This window comes from Brassica napus, chromosome A1 (assembly GCF_020379485.1).
Source record: "Brassica napus cultivar Da-Ae chromosome A1, Da-Ae, whole genome shotgun sequence".
Classification (NCBI taxonomy): Eukaryota; Viridiplantae; Streptophyta; class Magnoliopsida; order Brassicales; family Brassicaceae; genus Brassica; species Brassica napus.
The window spans coordinates 30,730,646-30,751,094 of NC_063434.1; the positions used below are offsets into that span (position 1 = coordinate 30,730,646).

The window sequence follows — 20,449 nt, forward strand, 5'->3', positions numbered from 1 at the left end:
TAGATAGGGTTTAGGGTTAGATGGGGGTTTAGGGTTATATAGGGTTTAGGGTTAGATGGGGTTTAGGGTTAGGTAGGGTTTAGGGTTAGATGGGGGTTTAGGGTTAGATAGGGTTTAGGATTAGGTAGGGTTTAGGGTTAGATGGGGGTTTAGAGTTAGATGGGGTTTAGGGTTAGGTAGGGTTTAGGGTTAGATGGGGTTAAGGGTTAGATGGGGTTTAGGGTTAGGTAGGGTTTAGGGTTAGATGGAGTTAAGGGTTAGATGGGGTTAAGGGTTAAGTAGGGTTTAGGGTTAGAAAGCTCAAATAAGTGTATAAACAAAACAAACATATTAAGGGTTTAGGGTTGAACCCTAGGGTTTAGGGTTTGATGGGGTTTAGGGTTAGGTAGGGTTTAGGGTTAGATGGGGTTTAGGGTTAGATAGGGTTAGATGGGATTTAGGGTTAGGTAGGGTTTAGGGTTAGATAGGGTTTAGGGTTAGGTAGGGTTTAGGGTTAGATGGGGTTTAGGGTTAGATAGGGTTAGGTAGGGTTAAGGGTTAGATAGGGTTTAGGGTTAGGTAGGGTTTAGGGTTAGATGGGGTTTAGGGTTAGATGGGATTCAGGGTTAGGTAGGGTTTAGGGTTAGAAAGCTCAAATAAGTGTATAAACAAAACAAACATATTAAGGGTTTAGGGTTGAACCCTAGGGTTTAGGGTTAGATGGGGTTTAGGGTTAGGTAGGGTTTAGGGTTAGATAGGGTTAGATGGGATTTAGGGTTAGGTAGGGTTTAGGGTTAGATGGGGGTTTAGGGTTAGATAGGGTTTAGGGTTAGGTAGGGTTTAGGGTTAGATGGGGGTTTAGGGTTAGATAGGGTTAGGTAGGGTTAAGGGTTAGATAGGGTTTAGGGTTAGGTAGGGTTTAGGGTTAGGTAGGGTTAAGGGTTAGATGGGGTTTAGGGTTAGGTAGGGTTTAGGGTTAGATGGGGTTTAGGGTTAGATGGGGTTCAGGGTTAGGTAGGGTTCAGGGTTAGATGGGGTTTAGGGTTAGATGGGGTTTAGGGTTAGATGGGGGTTAAGGTTTAGGGAGATGGGGTTTAGGGTTAAATAGGGTTTAGGGTTTGATGGAGTTTAGGGTTAAGATAGAGTTTAGGGTTGAACCCTACGGTTTAGGGTTGAATTATAGGGTTTAGGGTTGATTCTTATGATTTACTTGTGATTTTTTTTGTTACAAAACACTAATTTGAACTTTATAATTTACGGTTTTGGATTTAGAATTTAAAAGGTAATATTAATAATGATATTTTTTTCTTCTTTGTTTATTAATCAAAATATTATTTTAAAAAATTTAGGAAAAAATCAGTATTGCCAAATTAATTTCTTGCTGAACATAAGTGTATAAATAAAACAAATATATTATTTCTAACAATCAATTAATTGACAATATGTTGATTAAATTTTACTCAAACAATATTAAATTTCTATTAAATTAAATTTAAAATAAATATTTTTTAAAAAATACTACAAAGTCTTCCACCTGCATGCAGATGATGCAAACATCAGTAATTAGAAAGCTGAACATAAGTGTATAAACAAGACAAACATATTATTCCTAAATATCAATTAATTGACAATATGTTTTATTAGGTTTTACACTAAACAATATTAAACTTCTACTACCTGTTTTACATAAGGGCAAGTCTTCCTCATGACAACATCATCAACAACAGGCAACTTTCTTGCTTCAGCATGTGCGTATTCAGGACCCACTGTGTACACCTGTATTTAGGCAGCATGCAGATTTTCAGTTGAGAATCCATGAAAACCAAGACTTAACGAAAAATGTTCGCCAAAAAAAAAAAAAACCAGCAAATATATAGGAGATAAGTCATGCATTTAGGACACTTGATACTAGACAATAACAAACAGACACTGTAATATTCTCAGTAAGATTAGTTAAGTGGTCCAAAAGATGGGAATGAACTAATCAAGAAACATGCATGCATATGGCAAACAATCACACAAACCTTGACATCAGTTCCTACGGTGGGCATTAACTCCTCATATATAAAGGAACACTCTCTCCTTACTCTTCTGACTTCAGGATGAAACTCACTTGATCGGTTCCCAATCTACAAATGTAAAATGAAGAAAAACTAAATACATTATCTGAAAATTTAGAGTCCCCTAGAAACATACCACAAATTGTTATGAAAATATATTAGACTATAAAGAATTCAATATATAGGCAGAGCTCACTACAAGAAAACATATTTTTTACGAGGGCGGTATTCCTTGTTAATTCGTCGTAATAGAGGCTTTACGACGAATTAACGTGGAAACGCGTTTCGTTGTTAAACGCTCGTCGTAACGGAGGATTCGTCGTAAAGTCCACGTAACGTTTACGAGGAAAGAATTTCCTCGTAAAGCGGAAGGAAAGTTTTCGTCGTAATGCACTCGTAAATCTCGACGTAAATACCTCGTAGTATTTCGTTGTAAAAGACATGTAATACTTCCACGTAAAGTCGATGTAAAGTTTACGAGGAGTTTACATCGACGCCATGTAAATTCCTCGTAAAGTTTACATCGACTTTACGTGGAAGCTTACAACGAATTTACAATTCGAAAGATATAATATTAATTAATTATAATTATATTAATTTATAATATTTGAAATAAAATTAAATATAAAACAAAAATCAAATTTTTTAAAAATTATAAATTCATAAAATAATATTTAAATTTATAATACAAAACAATGTCTAAAAAAAAAAGTACTAAAGGCCAACATCGTCGAAGTAGTTGGCCGAGGCGTTCGGGTCTGAAGAAGTTCCTGCTTCGGGATCCGGCTGTTGCATCCTCAGAGCTGCTCGTCTGTCCGCCAAAGCGGCCTGCATGGTCGGGTTTCCCACCGCCATAATATCCAGCAAACTCTCGAGAGAGTCCAAACGCTCCTGCTGGGTATCCAAGCGAGCCTGCATCCGCTCGTTGTCCTGGTCCCGTCTCGAATGGTATGACAAAGTCGCCCTTGCAACTTCATTAACGGAACCTATTCCGACCGTCCGTCCCTTCTTTCTAGGAGCCACCTATATATAAAGAACGTATTTAGAGTTAATAATATATATACTCAAACAATAAAAATTAAATTTTTAAAAATTATAAAATTTTACCTCCTCGAAGATCCGGTCGATCTCTTCGGTTGACAACTTGACGGGTAACCCATCTGCAGACTGTTGGGTAAGTTGCGTCTCTCGCTCTACAATCCGAGTAGCCACCGCGTTGAAGAGTTTCTCGGATGCAGGATCAACAAAAACCCCCTCTGGTGAGGCGTGAGTCATCTTGAATAGGTCGGAGAGAGATGGCAGAACTCCTGTCTTCTCCAGCTAATAAACAAAAATAATAAATAAATTTAATTAATAAATATAAATTTAAAAGAATTTAAATTTAAATTTTAATTAAAACTTACAACTTCAAGACGAATCCCGGCATGTGGTTTTTGGCCGGTTCTATGAACCATGGGCAAATTGCCATCCTTATCCTTCGTTCTTCGGGAAGCGGAGCAGGAGTTGGCTTTACGGATGGAGCTGGGTAGTTGCCAAAAGGCAATGAGACCATCCCATGCTTCCTTTGTGACCCCGTTCGGCTTCCCCTCATAGCCGTAAATCTCCCACTTGTCCTTCCAGTCCGATACGGTGTTGCAAAGACGAGGCTTTGCCTTTGCAATGAACTCCCTCTTCACCCTCTCGGTGATTCCTACGGACCAGTTCCACTTTTGCTGAAAAAAACAAATTTTAAAAAGATTAGAAAAATAATTAATTATTTAAAAAATATAAATATAAATAATTATATGTAAATATTACCGCAAATTGCTTAAACCACGTCGTCTTGACGTGTTCGGGAGTCGAGCTCCAGTTGGGATAAGGGCCGTCGTAATATCCCTTCATCGTCTCCGAAACGCTCCGGCCAACACGGTTGTTAGCCCCAAACCTGCAAATATAACAAATTTGTTAAAAAATTGAAAAATTTAAAATTTAAAATTTAATAATTTAATGTACTTACCAATAAGTACCCGGGGGTCTATCGGGGTCCAGAACGTCTAAACCCTCTCGTCCAGGCTGGGCAAGCAAATCCTCGACGGTGTATCTCGCGAATGGTGCATAAGCAGGCACCCGCAAATCGGGATGAACTGCGGCCGGTGGAGCAGGCTGATCCGGGGCGACAGGTGGAGCTGGTGGGGGAGGCATCTGAGGTGGAATAGGAGGAGGGGTCGAAGAAACTCCCCGAGATGCCTGAGAGTCCGGAACAGTCCCCGAAGAAGACGACGGACCGGTAGATGAAGATGTGCCATCGCCAAACAAGTCGGCATACGTCGGTGCATCAGAAACTGGTTTCCTCTTCCTAGGAGCCATCTATAAAAATTAAAAAAAAATTAATATCTTTAAAGAATTATTTAATCAAATTTCCTAAACTAAACACCTAAACTAATCCCTAAACTAATAACCTAAACTAATTCTCTAAACTAACCACCTAAACTTAAAAAAAAAAAAAAAGTAAGAGAGAGGAACTTACCTTTGTACAAGTGGGGGGGAGGATTTTGAGAGGAAGTTACGAGCAAAGCTCGTAACAAATGAGCTCTGCTATATATATAGAAACGTTGTCCTCGTAATTTCGTCGTAACGTTACGACGAAATTACCAGGCCCGCGTTTTTAAAGTTTACGACGAATTTACCAGGCCCGCTTTTCTGTATTACGACGAATTTACCAGGCCCGTCTATTTTATTTTACGACGAATTTACCAGGCCCGCTTTTTTGTATTACGACGAATTTACGAGGAAAAGTATGAAACCCCAAAAATCAAATCCCTAAACCCCAAACTTACTCATCCTTACCATTATCACTCTTTCTATCTTTTATCCTCTTTATCCAACTAAAACCCTTAACTTCAACAAATTAAAATTTTAACCCCAAATAAATATATATTATACAAGACAATATATAGTACACATACATTAAGTATCTCATTTAAGTAATAAAAAACAACATTTGGTACAACAAATTTTTAAGATAAATACAACATTTGTTACATATATTACATCATTCTGAATTGTTTGAGTTCTCATCAACATCAGAACAATCATCGTCGTCACTACACTCGAACTCGTCTTCACGTGCTTCATCTGTCGCATCTTCGGGAAGATCTTCATATTGATGGTTATTTGGGTCGATCAAAAGAATTTCATCAGTTTGTTGATCAGGAACCTCAACTTCATTAATAGCATCTTCTTCTTGCAACGGTGGTTCTTCTCCAGCAATAATTCGTCCACGAGGTGTAATTTTGATAGTAGCCAACCAATTAATCCCAGAACTTCGAAGGCGAGGGTATGGAAGAAAACTAACTTGTTCGGCCTGGGAAGCTAGGATGAAAGGCTCAAATTTGTTGTATCTTCTCCCAGAGTTGACATCCACAACACCAAATTTGTTAAACCGAACACCTCGATTCTCAACGGGATCGAACCACTCACATTTGAAGAGGACACATTTTAGCTTCAATAACCCTGGAAATTCCACTTCAATAATCTCCTGCAAGATCCCGTAAAAGTCTGTTTCGCCTTTCACACATATTCCATAGTTACTTGTTGCCCGATGACTTCCATACTCGTATGTGTGAAAGGTAAAACCTCGTGTGAAGTACATATGTGATGTGGTGACCTTTGCTACTGGACCTTGGACCAATTCGTGAAACCATACAGGGTAATATGGATCATCATACTCAACCTACAAAATACATCACCGTTAGAATAGTACCAAAGATTGCTTAATTTTAATTAAATATAATACCTGTGATTTTAACCACTTGACAAAGTGCTTTTCTTTTCTTCCTTCCACTTCAGTTTCAGATATTCCCGGTATTGCTTCTTCAACTTGAGATACAAACATGCTGCAAATTAAACAAATGTATCATATCATATAATTAACAACAATAAATATAATTAACAACAATAAAGATAATTTTACCTTTCAAACGAAGACGTGATTGCATCCCCACAGTTCAGCATAATATATGTGTGGGCACTATGCTTGTCCTCTTCACTAGACCACCAGACTTCTTTCAGCTTACCACCAAATCGTCCAATTTGACAAAAAATGTCAGGAACACCGTCTATGGCATATGACGAAGGTACTCCACCATCATCATATCTTCTAGGAACTCTTTTCCTTGTACGGACGGTTGGAGCAAAGTAGTAAGACGTGAAGTTAGAAGTTTCTGCTGTCAAACTCCCAGCAATGATCGAACCTTCCACCTTTGCTAAATTTTTTGCTTTCCCCTTCAAATGTTTCATGTACCTCTCATATGGATACATCCAAGTGTAACTGTACATCAACTTTACAACGAATTCAGTTAGGTATAAAGCACACTAAATACACGTTTGGACCAAGTATAACTGTTACAAGTTTCGTCGTAAAGTAGTTGTAAAATTACAACTGCTTTACGAGGAATGGTAATTAGCAGGTTTCGTCGTAAAGTAGTTGTACAGTTACAACGCTTTTACGTGGTAGATAATATTCCTCGTAAAGCCGTTGTAACTTTACAACTACTTTACGACGAAACATGTTCGATGTATTATTACCTCCACTTTACGACGAAACAACATTTCGTCGTAAAGTTGTCGTAATGGACTCGTAATTTTACGAGGAAATAATTTCCTCGTAACTTTTCGTTGTAATGCCCGCGTTTTCTTGTAGTGGCTGTGCATGTAGTGTATTGAAAACGACATTCGCCTCCAAATTTATTTAAGTCTCCAAATTTAAAATATTTTTTAGTCTAGTAGCTTAAACTTATTTTGAAAAACCTACAACTAATTCACCTTCTGAACTCAACTATTTTTTTCCTATATGATATAATTACAGCATATTTACTTAATAAAATTATTCTTTTATAATTTTAGACTTGTATATTTGGTGATGATGATATTTTGTATTAAAAAAATTATTTTAAAAACTTACCTTAAACCCTTGACACAACACTGTATATACGAGCCAACTTATTCTGCAGAGAGATACCTTGCCGAATAATCCCTTCATGCCTCCACCTGCAGAGCTAGGGTAGTATATCATATGATACTATGGTCGTCTCTCAGAAATAATTTAAACTGTTAGAAGATAAAGATAATTAAAAATAACAGTCTACAAACCAGAAGATAAATAAGTTACAAAAAAAAAAAAAATCAGAAGATAAATAGAACAAGGAGTATATCCATCATCATATAACAACTAAAAAAACTAAACAATGAGTATATGACTTTGAAAAATCACCTCTGTCTATATTCACTGTGAGATAACAGATTCAAGTGAATTTGGTTAGAAATATCAGAGGAAAATAACAAAACAAACTCCTATGGTTTTATGTTTCTAGTTTAGACTTTGTCCTTATGGGGGATAAATAGATTATACCCAAGCTACCACAGACCAATGAATGAAAAGAGAAGGTCACCATTGACAGGCTTTCCACAAATGGGCTTCCAGAAGCGTTCACCATTGTACGTCAACATCAGGTGGGTTTAACAGTTTCTCCTCTGTACCACTGTCATGTAAGAACAAAAGTTTTTTAACACTTGTCAGATCAAAAGAGCAAGTATAAAGAAGATATATAGGAGATTGATTGATTATATGCTAAGAAAAAAACATACTGACAATGGCTGTCCGTGATGGAGCTCTCCTTAACGATACAGCTTGCAAGATCCGAGATCCATCGAGAGAGGAGAGAAAGAAAGAATGGGAACAGAGAGTGAGAGAGACTGAGAAATGAGAAGATTCAAAATTTGTTTTGCTTTTTTTACTCTACCATAATAAAATATTTATCTACCCCCAAAAAAAGCAACGGATCTATTATTTACTTTACCGTTGTAATTTATTATAGCATAGCTTCCTTTAATTTTACTATTTCCGATAAAGAGTTTTATTTATATTTTTAAAGATTTTTATTTAGTTTCCTTCACCTGAACCTTTTTTTTTTGAAACACAAGTGTTTCCTTCACCTGAACCAAAACATATTATTATTTTAATAAGATTTTGAATTTTCCGGTTTTCTGTTTACGAAATTTAGACCGTAGATTTTTCCGGTTTGCCATGTAAACATCAAATAATCTCCGCTAAGCATTTTGGTCCAAAGTAGCAAAGTAAAAGGTCGAAAACGAAATCCATTATCCCAGTAAGGCTCTTTCACCCTCAAAGTTTGATTCTTTTATCCATTTTTAGTCTTTGCTTGAAGTTCTTGAAATGCATTAAGGTCTGAGATGCAATGATTCCTCTGAACATTTACAGTTTTTTGGAGATTGAACTATTTGTTCCCGGGTTTATTGGGACTGTATGGCAATGCACATAAGGTGTTTGTTAGATTGCCTGCCTGCCTGAGAATTTTGGATTTGGAAATCAGTTTTTTTTTCCTTTAATTAGGCTTTAATTTGAATTGGTTTTTTTTATCATCACAGGACTTTGCAGTTTTGCAATTAGCCAGGCTAGTCTTTTTTTTTCTCTTCCGGAAAGGGAAAGCAAAGATTCCTTTTTTCGATCTGTTTTTACATAAAGACAATAGTTTTATTGTAATGAAATGACCAAAGCAAGTACTGTTGTATGTTTACGACTTTTGTTTTGCTTTTATAAAAGATTTCTTTACCAATATTGTTTTCAGCTGATTTTTATTTTTTTGTTTTCTTCTATTTAGTTCTACCAGCTTCTCTACTGAAGAAAGGTCACGGCAATATAGTAAACCTTATGGCATATGCAACAGGAGTGACCCCTGCTTCAAGGAGTATCTTCCCTATTTGTTCCAGAGCCTTGTTATTTCGCTTACGTGTGGCTTCTATACTTGAATCATCCCCCTCCACTTTCTTCACAAGGGTCCAAGCTCATCAGCTTTTCTCCACTTCTAGAGCTCCTCTCTTCTCCTCTGTTAAGTGTTCTACTTCCTCTCTTGAGACAGCTGCTTCTCGCCCAAATGTAGTCGATATACTCGAAGAAAGAGGACTCCTGGAGTCAATCACCAGCGAGAATCTCAGGTCTGCTTGTTCTGATCCCAGCGTAGCTCCTACTGCGGGTTTGATCCAACGGCTGAGAGTTTACACTTGGGTAATCTCCTTGGTATCATTGTCCTTTCTTGGTTCCAAAGATGAGGACACCAAGCCGTTGGTTTGATTGGTGACCCATCTGGTAAAAGCCTAGAAAGACCAGAGCTTGACGCCCTTACATTGGAGAAAAACATCGCCGGGATTAAAAACATCCTCGTCAAGATTCTTGGTGGCAATGCTAGGCTCTTATGTGATTTTTTAATAACTACGATGCTAGACTTTCTGAAAAACGTTGGTCGGTTCGCTAGAGTTGGACAAATGATGGCGAAGGAGAGTGTGAAGAAGAGGTTGGGATCAGAGCAAGGTATGAGCTACACCGAGTTCAGTTATCAGTTACTGCAAGGATATGATTTTGTTCATCACTCGATACATGCTTCAATCAGCAGTGCATGCGGTCTGGAGAGAAAGGAATAGAAGAAGGCATGGAGAGCCTCCATCCCCTGCTGCACTCTTGATCAAACGGCTTGACAAGAATTTAAGGAACAAGTTCACGGTGATAAGACAGAAGGGAGACCAAGAGTATGAAAAGGGAATGGAAACTTGGTTTAGCTTGAGATAGAAGTTTATTTGAAACTCAATTTTGAAGTTTAGGCATGTTTAGACCTTTATAATTCTTGGAGGGAATCATTAGTTTGTAAAAGATCTTTTTTTCTTTGAATTAAATTTAACATTCAATTCAAAAAAAAAAAATGATTTTGTTCACTTGTTGGACAAGGAAGGGGTTAATGTTCAGATAGGTGGGAGTGATCAATGGGGTAACATCACAGCTGGAACTGATTTGATCCGTAAGATTCTCCAAACCGAAGAAGATGGAGCTGTTTGGCTATCTCCTTCCATGCTATCGCCTTATAAGTTCTATCAGTACTTCTTCTCACGTTGATGTGATACGCTTCTTGAAGACGTTAACTTTCTTGAGTTTGGATGAGATCAAGATGTTGGAAGATGAGAGATGAGGAAGCCTGGGTATGTCCCTAACACCGCGCAGATGAAGCTCGCTGAAGAAGTAACTAGATTTGCACATGGCGAAGAGGGTTTGAAGGAGGCAATGAAAGCAACAGAGGCTTTAAGACCAGGAGCTGAGACAAAGCTTGATTGGAACTTGATTGAGAGAGGTTTTCTATTGTGGATGTCTCTGGTTCTTCAGGGTTGTTTGAGAGTAAGTCTGCAGCAAGGAGGTTGTTGAAGCAAGGTGGGGTTTATATGAACAATGAGAGAGTTGATGATGAGAATAAAAGAGTTGAAGTGGGTACATAGATAACATCTGAAAAGGATTTAAATCTTGAAGTCTGAATGAAATCATGAGTTATGCTAGGCCTTTTTTTTTTGAACAAGCTAGGCCATTAGATATAGAATAGGGCTATCATGTTTTAAGACCAGCCAAATTTAAATTGAAGTTTTAGTAAACTATTACATACTGTAGTGTTTTTCACGCAAAGGCCCATTATAATTTAGTTTCCGCGCAAGCGCGGGGTCGGGTTACGTTGTTGATGCGTTTTGTTGTTTTGTGTACGGAATTTTGTCATTTTTTTTAACTTTTGTTTTTTTTGTATTATCTATAATGATGATGAATGGAACATTGGAAGTCACATAGCTTGATTAGGTTGATATAATAATAACCGGAGAATTCATATGTGTTGATATTAGTTACAAAATTATTTATTTTTAGAATTTTACTGGATTTTGTTTAAAATGATTTGTGGTGGACAAAAAAAAAAGTGAAATGGTCGACCAAAGAATAGAATTTGGTATAATTTTATGGCCCAATATAATGATTAAGTGAAAACTGGATTTGTCGTGACGCTTTGGTTGGGCCGACTTATAAGGCAAGCACATGTACAGTGCCACCCCTCACTTAATTGCAACTCTTTATAAATATTTGAAGGTGAAGCTGTTTTTTCTATGGTCTTAGATTCGTCGAGATTTGTATTTTGATATGATTTAAGTGGGCTACTAAAGTGTAGTTATTTAAATGTGTGTCATGTTGTGTATATTTTTTTGTCCTTGTAGTAAATTTGTGGTATTTATTTGCTGTTGTTTTATTCTAAACTAATATTTATTATCCCAAACCTATTTATTATTGGTAATTTATAATTAACTGTTACTTGTGTTTTAAATCAATCATCTAAAATAAAATAAAACATAAACTATAATGAAACTTACATTGGGGAGTTTTAGTTTTTTTTTGGTCCATAGTGGCCTTTAAATTAAGGATTGCAAAAGCTGCAATTGGAAGTAAATCAATAAGAAAGCAAGGAGAATACGGGAACAGAAAGGAAGATGAGGTAATCCGGAGGAATATGCAAAAACATAATCGGTGAACGCTTGTTTCCTTGCAGCATAATCTCTTTTTTTTTTTTTGTCAACTAACATAATCTCTGTATTGGCCTAATCGGTGAACACTTTTTCCATTGTCATATTGTTTTTAAATTACATTTTTTAAAGAAAAATTACCTTTAGTCTCATGTTTATATCGTGAAAATATTTGTTTCATTTTTAAGTTTGTTATTATTTTTTGTTATATTTGGTTATATTTTTCACCATTTATTTTGATTATATGTAACTTAAATGTTGTGTGTTTATCAGTACATTATTAATTTTCCTTAACTTGAGTTTTTTTTTTTTGGTTGATCTTGCTTCGGTAAAATGTTCAAAACAATGGCTTTGTTTGCTTTTCAATAAATTTGTTCCATAACCTATTTAAATCACTAACCTTTTTGTACACCCATATTTTTGTGCACACATCGGTTTATGCCACAATCGCAAAAAGCCAAGAATAATTATGTGCTGGAATGAATTGATTTTCATACGTAATCCAAATAACATACGTCTTTCAAATTTAGCTGCTTTTTGTTTTGGTTTTGGAAGACGATAGATGTATAAACTTACATGCTCTTGCTCCCTCCAACTTCTTGAAAAGATTAATGTACAGACTAAAACGCTATGTGTTCTGCACAATGTTGAAACACTCAATATTTTTTGTAAAGGTAAGATTCAGATAACATTGTTGCCGTCCATGTCGTTGTTCCAGAGATGTCTTTGATGGATCTTATTGTATTTCATGTGACTACTTATAAGTTGCCCAGCTGCAATTGCTGATATTAGAGATAACTCTCGGGCCAAAACTGCTCATGCCACTATCATAGCTACCGTCCTTGAGTTCATCCCCATCGGCTCCATGCTCGTTCCTTTAACGCATAGGAGGTTTAACCAAGTCGATTGAGACGGAAACTGTGTTCCTTATCTCACTGTCCCAACCCGAAACTGTAAGCAATGATAAATAAATAAGTCAAGTTAAATTCTAGAGCTTAAGAAAGATAGATTTAATCAATTACCTCAATAGATGGTGTGGTAGTAGAGATATGTATATCTTTACCATTAATGGCTACCATCATTGTGATGCATTGTGAGCTCTCAATGTTTTGAGCTGGATCTTGGCAAGTAGCTATGAATTCATCAAACACTATGTTGCTGGCGTGAGAATTTATTGAGCATATTGAGCTCCACCAAGACAGCCACACTCGTTTTCACTTTTTACTAATATGCTCAAAACAGTTTCGAGTGGTTACTAAGTTTACTAAACTTCCACTCGAATCGTTTTACAAACTGCAGTCTAATAATACGATCATATCAAACCAATAACATACACAAAGGAACTTACCAAAGATTCCGATCACATCCATGTATGGGAAATCATAGGTGAGGTAGTCAATAACAGTATGCACACCTTTGGTTACCATGTTCATGCCCATATCACCACCAGTGTTACAACTGAACGTTAAGTAGACTTTTTCCCTGCCATGTACAGTGAACACTTTGTAGCCTCGTAAATCTACTTGACATGCATCCACTAAATTATTTCATCTGGTTGATTTTGACAGTATATACTTCTAGATCTAGAATATGGAAAGACTTGGTTCAGATTTAGACTGCAACTACTGATTGAAAAATTCACTGTACGTTTAGCCAGTGAATTTTTCGTTGGAGCTTTACCATCTCCTTCACTATCTTCTGAACATGGCTTCCCATGGAGACATCTCGATGCCTGCGGTAGTGGTATCCTGCGTCGCTAGCTATGGCACTATTCTACGTCTTCATATTTTACGCTTCCAACATGATTCTACCCTCCTATCTTCATTTTGGACTAGTTGTTATAATCCTAGCCGGGGAGATAAACGATGAGTGTATTTGAGATGCAGGGTTCCAAAATTTAATATAAGCATATATAGGGAGGAAGTACAAAGGTGTAACGATTCAGAACTTTTAATGATGAACATGGTAAAGAGAAGTAGGGTTAGAAGAAGATACATCGATTCGTGGAAATTGAAAGGATCACTTGTGTTTCAGAGGAGGCTGAAGCGATAGATTTCCATCGAAGAGGAAGTTAACAGACCAAAGAGGCTTATTTGGGCCATAAACACACAAAATCTTCATTAAACCCAAATACATATTTTCGGTGGGATCCACAAAGGTGGACACGTGGACAGCTTACTGTCCGATTATAATATAGACTAGGGGGTTTTCCGCCCGGATTTTTTCCTATAATATTTGTTTAATTTTATATTTATATTTTAAAATAGAACAAATATGATATACACTGAAACTTGTTATAGAATTATAAACATAAATGCAAATTTAAAAAATATTTGAAATAAATTGTTGTGTGTTTATTGGAGTTTTATATAGGATATTAGTAATATTAATAAAAAGTTAACTAAATTATAAGTTAAGATCTATATATATTCTTTATCTTCGTTATTTATTTTTATGTAAAACAATTGCAAAGCTTATAATTAGTACTGTATAAATTTTGATTGGTTTTAAAATTATTAAATTTTATTTTTGTACTTGTCTTTAAAAGAAAGTAACACCGACTTGTATACCGGTTCTTTATTTGTTGACTTCTTAGATCTTTTATCTGTGCTACGCGCGGATTGTTTGGTATAGTTAAACTTTTATTTATTTAATTAATTTATATTTATTTTAATACTCTATATTGTAATTTGTATAGTGATTTTTTGCCTCTGAACTCTCATACTTAAAGTTAAAGCCACTAAAATATTTATAATCCTTAATAAATAAATATATTTGTTAGTATATAATTAACAATTAATTAAAAAGAAATTTTATTGATTTATAATTATCATTGTCTAAAAATAATTTATATTGTGTTATAAAGTCTTCATATCTTAAATAAATAATTAGATTTGTTAATATATTATCGTAAATTAAAATGCTTTTTTATTTGGTAATTATCATTTTATAAAAATAATTTATATTGTGTTACCAAAAATAATATTTTACATCATTATTATTATTTTTAAATAAAAGAGATATATCTCTCTATATATATTGTATATAATTTTATATATACATAAGTGTTTTTAATATTCTTACACGATAAAGGAAAATTTTATTATAATAAATAACTTTGTGATATGTAAAAAAAAATGATATTTATTTTTTTTATTAAATATTTCAAATGCATGAGTACTTTTAAACTGTATTTTACGTGATAAAAATAATTTTGCTATGATAAAAAAAATTCTGTATGGTTGATTTAATATTAAATTCTGAACATATGAAAATAATTTATTCTAGTGATATTTAAATTGATAATATATCTATTTATATGCAATTATTGTGTTTGCAACCAATGTACCGTTGCAACAAAACTCTTTCTTGAGGTCCTTAAGTATCTTGCTGTAAAATAAACATGAACATGTCCGAGTTCAGAGTCATGAACCAATGTACTGTTGCAACAAAACTCTTTCTTGAGGTCCTTAACTATATTGCTGTAAATATACTCTTTCTTTGTCAAGCTTTTCCTACCATTGCGCTGCTGCACACGAATGTGGACGTACTCCTTTGTTCCCGCACCTGAGTCCTCAGCATTCGCATCAGCAAACGGGTCTGCAGGTAATTAAAAAATAAACTGATTAGCAAATGAGAAACATTAACCATAGCCCATGTTCCAAATATAAAAAACTGTAACCAAAGATTTAAGATAAGTCTTAAATGGACAAATGAGGCAGATAAGCAGAGGTATTTTGATAGATTATGGATCAAAGTGGAACTTACCGAAGGCAGTAGAGACCTGGGAATCAAGTTCAGACATGAAACTTTGTTGATCTGATGGGCAAAAGGACAGAGAATCTGAGACCTGAGCAAGAAAACCAACGTCATAATAAAAGTTTAACACACTCAGATGGGTACAAAACACCATGATATAAACAGAACAGTTAACCATCAAGTAAACTACACTTCAGTATGAGTTACACAAAACACTAAGATACATTGCGCTTGAAGTAAACGATTTCAACAACTCCTTTGTTCCCGCACCTGAGTCCTCAGCATTCGCATCAGCAAACGGGTCTGCAGGTAATTAAAAAATAAACTGATTAGCAAATGAGAAACATTAACCATAGCCCATGTTCCAAATATAAAAAACTGTAACCAAAGATTTAAGATAAGTCTTAAATGGACAAATGAGGCAGATAAGCAGAGGTATTTTGATAGATTATGGATCAAAGTGGAACTTACCGAAGGCAGTAGAGACCTGGGAATCAAGTTCAGACATGAAACTTTGTTGATCTGATGGGCAAAAGGACAGAGAATCTGAGACCTGAGCAAGAAAACCAACGTCATAATAAGAGTTTAACACACTCAGATGGGTACAAAACACCATGATATAAACAGAACAGTTAACCATCAAGTAAACTACATTTCAGTATGAGTTACACAAAACACTAAGATACATTGCGCTTGAAGTAAACGATTTCAACAACTCCTGAGTACCTTAAGAAGGGGATGGAGATAGCTAGCATCAAGAGGTTGTCCCTTAGCATTGAAGTTATACTCCTTGAATTCCAACTCTTTCCAGCTGCATGTGAGTACCCATTTTTCTCTTACTTTTCCAATGCCAACAACATAATTAATAAGTCTAGAAAACAAACATTAGTGATTAGTACTCACATGTGTAGATTTTCTCGAGTCAAGTCAGTAGCGAAAATCTTCCTTTTGGGAGCATAATTAGGACCTTTCTCAACATCAGAATATCCCGTCCATCCCCTAATAAGTAAGGAAAGGAGGTAAGCTTTAAAAACAATGTCTCCCAAAAGATAAAACAATTTACAAAAAAGAAAAAGCGCAGGTAGTTACTGTGTTACTAAGAGTTTCCTGGTTTTGAGAGAGTTGAGACTTTCTTTGTCAAGTTCCTGAAAGTGAGAAAGGCCAACTTAGTTTCATAAATTATAAAAATCTGGATTAGATTTCTACATAATAGTTCTGATTAAACAAACCAGTCCTTGTTGTATTTGTAGAAGAGACTCCTTCACTTTATCTTCAACATGTTGAACCTAAAACAAAAGATTACAAAGTCAACATGATGAATAAAAAGAAGCCAAGACAATTCAATTCAATACCTTCCTAGAGACTTGCTTTCCCATTGCAACCCACCTTTTTTTAGCAGCTTGTGTGCTTCCAATTTTGAAAACAGAGGGATCTAGCTTTTTCTGAAACAAACAAAAATAACAATCTTTAAGGCACACACCAGTGAAAGATAAAAGAAATTATCAAAAGCATAGTAATCATCACCTCAAGATCATCTTGGATATGCTACCTTCCTCAGGAATAGCCGAGAAAAAGTGAATCTCCGGTTCTGCCGCATAGTAATCAAAACCAATGTCTCCCGTTTGAGCTCCTGCACATCAATGATTAATCACAAAACTCCACAACGCATAGATCCGTGATTATCAATCGAAAGTGGTGGTGATACCTTAGATTCGATGTACCTGAAACCTTGGTGTGGTAGATATAAAAAAAGAGTGAAACTTTAGCTGAAACGAAGACATATTTGTTTTCATAGATAAAAAAAATGCGAAAGCTAAACCCTTTAATGATCACATTTAATCTATATGGAAGAAATCGAAAGCCTGGACCATAATCTCCATGATCGAACACTGTCAAGGTTACATCGGTGTTATGTAACAGGAACAGATCGTGAAAGAAAAAGCAAAGGGCATGTCAGAGAATGCAACGGAGTCACAAAAAATGAGATTCGAAATTACCCAGATTCATAGCTTTATTACTCAATTGGGGATTGTGGTTTGATTTGGTATATACATTCATCCATCTCCGTCTATCTCGAAGCTTCAAGTCGACTTCTATGGCAGCATCCATGTCTTCTTCTTGCTGCCTTTCATCGCTCCGTCTAATCCCACTCAAACGAACCTTCTTCTCCTCCGTTAATCCTCCATCCAAAAACCTAATTCTCCGGCCAATCCTCTCTTTCCTCTGAGCAATCGTCACGTTCCAGAAAATACCAACCGTTATCGTCCCTCCCTTATCGGCTTCATCATCATCTCCATCGACCTTCAACCGATCGAAGAGCTTCTCTTGAGAGAGTCATCGACTTTCAGTTAGAGGAGAAGAAGAGGATAGGAAACGACGAAGAGAAAACGACGAAGAACAACGATGAGTTAACGCGCATCTCATCAAACAAATCAGATTAAAAAAAAATTAAGCCCAACAAAACCCAAAGCCATGCTGACGTGTCCGAATGCTGTTCTCTTATTGGCCGATTTTTTAATCTGACGTGGACATCCTCTCTACTCCTCATATAACCCTTTTAATATAGTATAGATTAGTGTATATTATTTAATTTTTTGATTTTCAAAAACAACACAATCCCTAATTATAATACAAAACTAAAATTTAAGCTACTAATTTAGTATATTATTAATTGAAATTTGTAAAGTAATATATTGCAATTAAATTCTAAAGTTCTCCAAAAAAAAGGAATTCTACGTTAAATTTCCTTTATTTCTACTTCAAATTTTCTTTATTTTAAGTTTTAAAATAATAATATTTTTTGGTAAGTGTTACAAGTGTTAGAACTATTTCGCATATAAATGAATTTGTGATTCATATAAGAGCGAAAACATAGAACATGCTTTAAAATGTGTATTCAGAAAGGTTAATTCATATACCAAATCATATTAAATTGTTTGTTTCAAAAATAGATACATTAGGAAATGGTCGATTTTGTACAAGATTATCAAATTATAAATGAATTATATAATACATCATTTTACTGTTTCAGCATCGAAAACTGACTAGAAATCAACATTGTTTACAAAAAAAAAATGATACTCATAAATGAAATACTTAAAAAAAAAAAAACATTTGCACGGTTGCATGGCTCAAACCAAATATAAAGAAAAATATTTGGCAAAAAATAATAATAACTTACCAGTACTCATTATTTGTATCATCTAAGAACACAGTCGTGTAGACCTCTTTTTTCAATCTTTTCCTGATGTATATACTATTAAAAAAAAGAGAAAATTATTAGAAACAAAAATGATATAATTAAGGGAAGAAAGAAAATTATCCGCCGGACTGACATCACCTGATTTCAGGGCCATAGGCTTTCCGTTGATCATGAAGGTTATAACAGGCAGCTTCCACAGGCTCAAACAATTTCTGGATGCAACGATTTCCTGATTGATACTTGCGATCAACGTCGAAACATTACAATAACACAAAAAGTAAATTAACAAATGAGAGGCAATCGGAAAAAAGTAGTAAGTAAAGATTTATTATTACCGGTGGACCAAGAATGTTTGAAGTCCCACAGTCAACTATCAGTTTGCATCCGGTTAAGCAAATTTTGGTGATTATCAGAACAAGACAATAAAACAACCTCATTATATCAACCAAAACTATATAACAACATCATTTGTATGCAAAGTTATTTTTATACAAAGTTATCAACCTAATTAATTGTAATATGGAGTGATCATCAAACCAAGACTACCAAAGTCTTTATCGATAATTCTTTGCTAAGGATCCATATTTTTCAGGTTATTTCCTTTATCACTTTGATTAGAGGAACAGGTGTCACGCTTACTTAGTGACGTGATATCACAGAAAGGAGGCAAACATTTCTTTATATATATAGATATATATATATTGTGTTAATCATTTGTGAGATATTAAAAATATTTTATTTGGTTATTTGGATTATAAATTCAGTTTGTTAGTATTTTAAAAATTATAATATGAAGTCATATAATTAAATGATTCTTCTTTCATTTGAATCATATAATCTTTAGTCATAAGCTTTTTAAAATTATTTTTATCTTTTAATATATATATATATATATATATTTATTATATAGTATCTATTTAGATATACGCTTTTAATTTGAATCATATAATTAAATGATGCTTGATGGCATTATGGACTCTCCACCGTTCTTACCAGTATATCTACATATATTCCTCATTTTTTGCTTCCAATTTTCTAAGCTTCCTTTTATTCCTTTTTATTTTTTCTATGTTTTGCAAGTTTTTTTCATTTTTACCATATATGACAATGGACCTAGTAACTAACTAACTATCTCAACCATGCATCCATTTGGTGGTTTTTGACGACGCTTACTAACCATTTGAAGCTGTAATTTCAAAAATCAGTTGAGGTATGACTTTTATAAGTAATGTTTGATATCTAAGAAGTTTAGATTTTTATTTATAAATCTGTAATATGGAAAATTTATATTCGTTTCGTCCAAACTTGAGCTTTTAGCCAAGAATATTATGTACCACAATATCCAATTGTTCCCGCTATTGTTATAAGATATCTTATTAGATTTTGACATGCGCTTTCAAAGCACGGTTTATTATTATTATTATTATTATTATTTTTAATTGATAAATATTTAGTAAATGTCATATTTTCATATATTTGTGTTTTATTTTATAAAAGACTTAAACTTTTTATCTTTATTTATCGTATTTCATTTTAAATGACTATTTATGTTTAAAAATTAAATTTTATTTTTTAATGAATTAAGTTGGTATAACTCTGATAAATTAATTTTATTATGCGGTTAATATTTTAATTAAAAAAATTATATACTTTTAATAAGATTATACTTTTCAATGAAAAAAATTAATTTTTTTTTATGAATGCTTAAATTATATTAAGAAAAGAAAAATAATAATTAAAAGTAGTTGAAAAAAAAATTATTTGAAGTTGGACTCAATGACCCAAAAGAAAAAAAAAAGTGAGAATTAGATCTGATTTCTTAATCGGCCTAAATGGCCCAAGAGAGATCTGATGTGAGCTGGATCCGAAAAAAAATGACCCAATATAAATAAATGTGTTATTAATATTACTTGATTGACCTTAATGAAACATGCAATGTTAGTAAAGAAAATGGCAGGCTAAGGTAAAAAGGATAATAGGTTCCTGCTTTAATAGTATAGATACGAGAAATTGGATACATATTCATTATTCAACCCCGTTGATTACTCACTAATTTTGCTTAAGATGTTTATCTCAA

General features: G+C 34.4%; 4 protein-coding genes, 1 long non-coding RNA gene and 1 pseudogene across 7 annotated transcripts; 1 reads left to right on the forward strand and 5 right to left on the reverse strand.

The window, feature by feature from the left end:
• Positions 1-1,375: 1,375 nt before the first annotated feature.
• Positions 1,376-7,807, reverse strand: LOC125606972 (inositol hexakisphosphate and diphosphoinositol-pentakisphosphate kinase VIP2-like). 3 transcript variants are annotated; one of them, XR_007338208.1, is made up of 5 exons: positions 7,665-7,807; positions 7,469-7,558; positions 6,982-7,075; positions 2,004-2,108; positions 1,376-1,755 (listed from the first exon to the last, which is right to left on the reverse strand). XR_007338208.1 is itself a non-coding variant. In XM_048776238.1 (5 exons), exons 2-5 carry the CDS (start codon positions 7,524-7,526, stop codon positions 1,642-1,644), a joined length of 363 nt encoding a protein of 120 aa, XP_048632195.1. In that variant the 5' UTR covers positions 7,527-7,558; positions 7,665-7,807; the 3' UTR covers positions 1,376-1,641. The 3 variants fall into 3 exon arrangements, 2 of the variants coding, with proteins under 2 accessions (XP_048632195.1, XP_048632201.1); XM_048776238.1 differs by having other exon boundaries at positions 6,982-7,067; XM_048776244.1 differs by having other exon boundaries at positions 6,982-7,067; positions 7,669-7,797.
• Positions 2,678-4,611, reverse strand: LOC125606969. Its single transcript, XM_048776230.1, has 6 exons — positions 4,546-4,611; positions 4,036-4,385; positions 3,837-3,963; positions 3,443-3,751; positions 3,147-3,359; positions 2,678-3,062 (listed from the first exon to the last, which is right to left on the reverse strand). The coding sequence occupies exons 2-6, from the start codon at positions 4,383-4,385 to the stop codon at positions 2,754-2,756; spliced, it is 1,308 nt and encodes a 435-aa protein (XP_048632187.1). The 5' UTR covers positions 4,546-4,611; the 3' UTR covers positions 2,678-2,753.
• LOC125606971 lies at positions 4,971-6,335 on the reverse strand. Its single transcript, XM_048776234.1, has 3 exons — positions 5,992-6,335; positions 5,815-5,914; positions 4,971-5,751 (listed from the first exon to the last, which is right to left on the reverse strand). Exons 1-3 carry the CDS (start codon positions 6,315-6,317, stop codon positions 5,071-5,073), a joined length of 1,107 nt encoding a protein of 368 aa, XP_048632191.1. The 5' UTR covers positions 6,318-6,335; the 3' UTR covers positions 4,971-5,070.
• A 184-nt stretch (positions 7,808-7,991) lies between the features above and the next one.
• On the forward strand, positions 7,992-11,432 carry LOC106433410 (annotated as a pseudogene).
• Positions 11,433-11,945: 513 nt separating this feature from the next.
• On the reverse strand, positions 11,946-14,365 carry LOC125606974. The gene is made up of 2 exons (XR_007338209.1): positions 12,434-14,365; positions 11,946-12,362 (listed from the first exon to the last, which is right to left on the reverse strand). It is a non-coding gene; the product is annotated as an uncharacterized LOC125606974 (long non-coding RNA).
• A 286-nt stretch (positions 14,366-14,651) lies between these two features.
• Positions 14,652-17,911, reverse strand: LOC106377798 (phenylalanine--tRNA ligase alpha subunit, cytoplasmic-like). Its single transcript, XM_048776260.1, has 9 exons — positions 16,695-17,911; positions 16,523-16,612; positions 16,400-16,456; positions 16,260-16,315; positions 16,074-16,169; positions 15,897-15,981; positions 15,642-15,723; positions 15,180-15,473; positions 14,652-15,011 (listed from the first exon to the last, which is right to left on the reverse strand). The coding sequence occupies exons 2-8, from the start codon at positions 16,544-16,546 to the stop codon at positions 15,364-15,366; spliced, it is 510 nt and encodes a 169-aa protein (XP_048632217.1). The 5' UTR covers positions 16,547-16,612; positions 16,695-17,911; the 3' UTR covers positions 14,652-15,011; positions 15,180-15,363.
• Between the last annotated feature and the right edge of the window lie 2,538 nt (positions 17,912-20,449).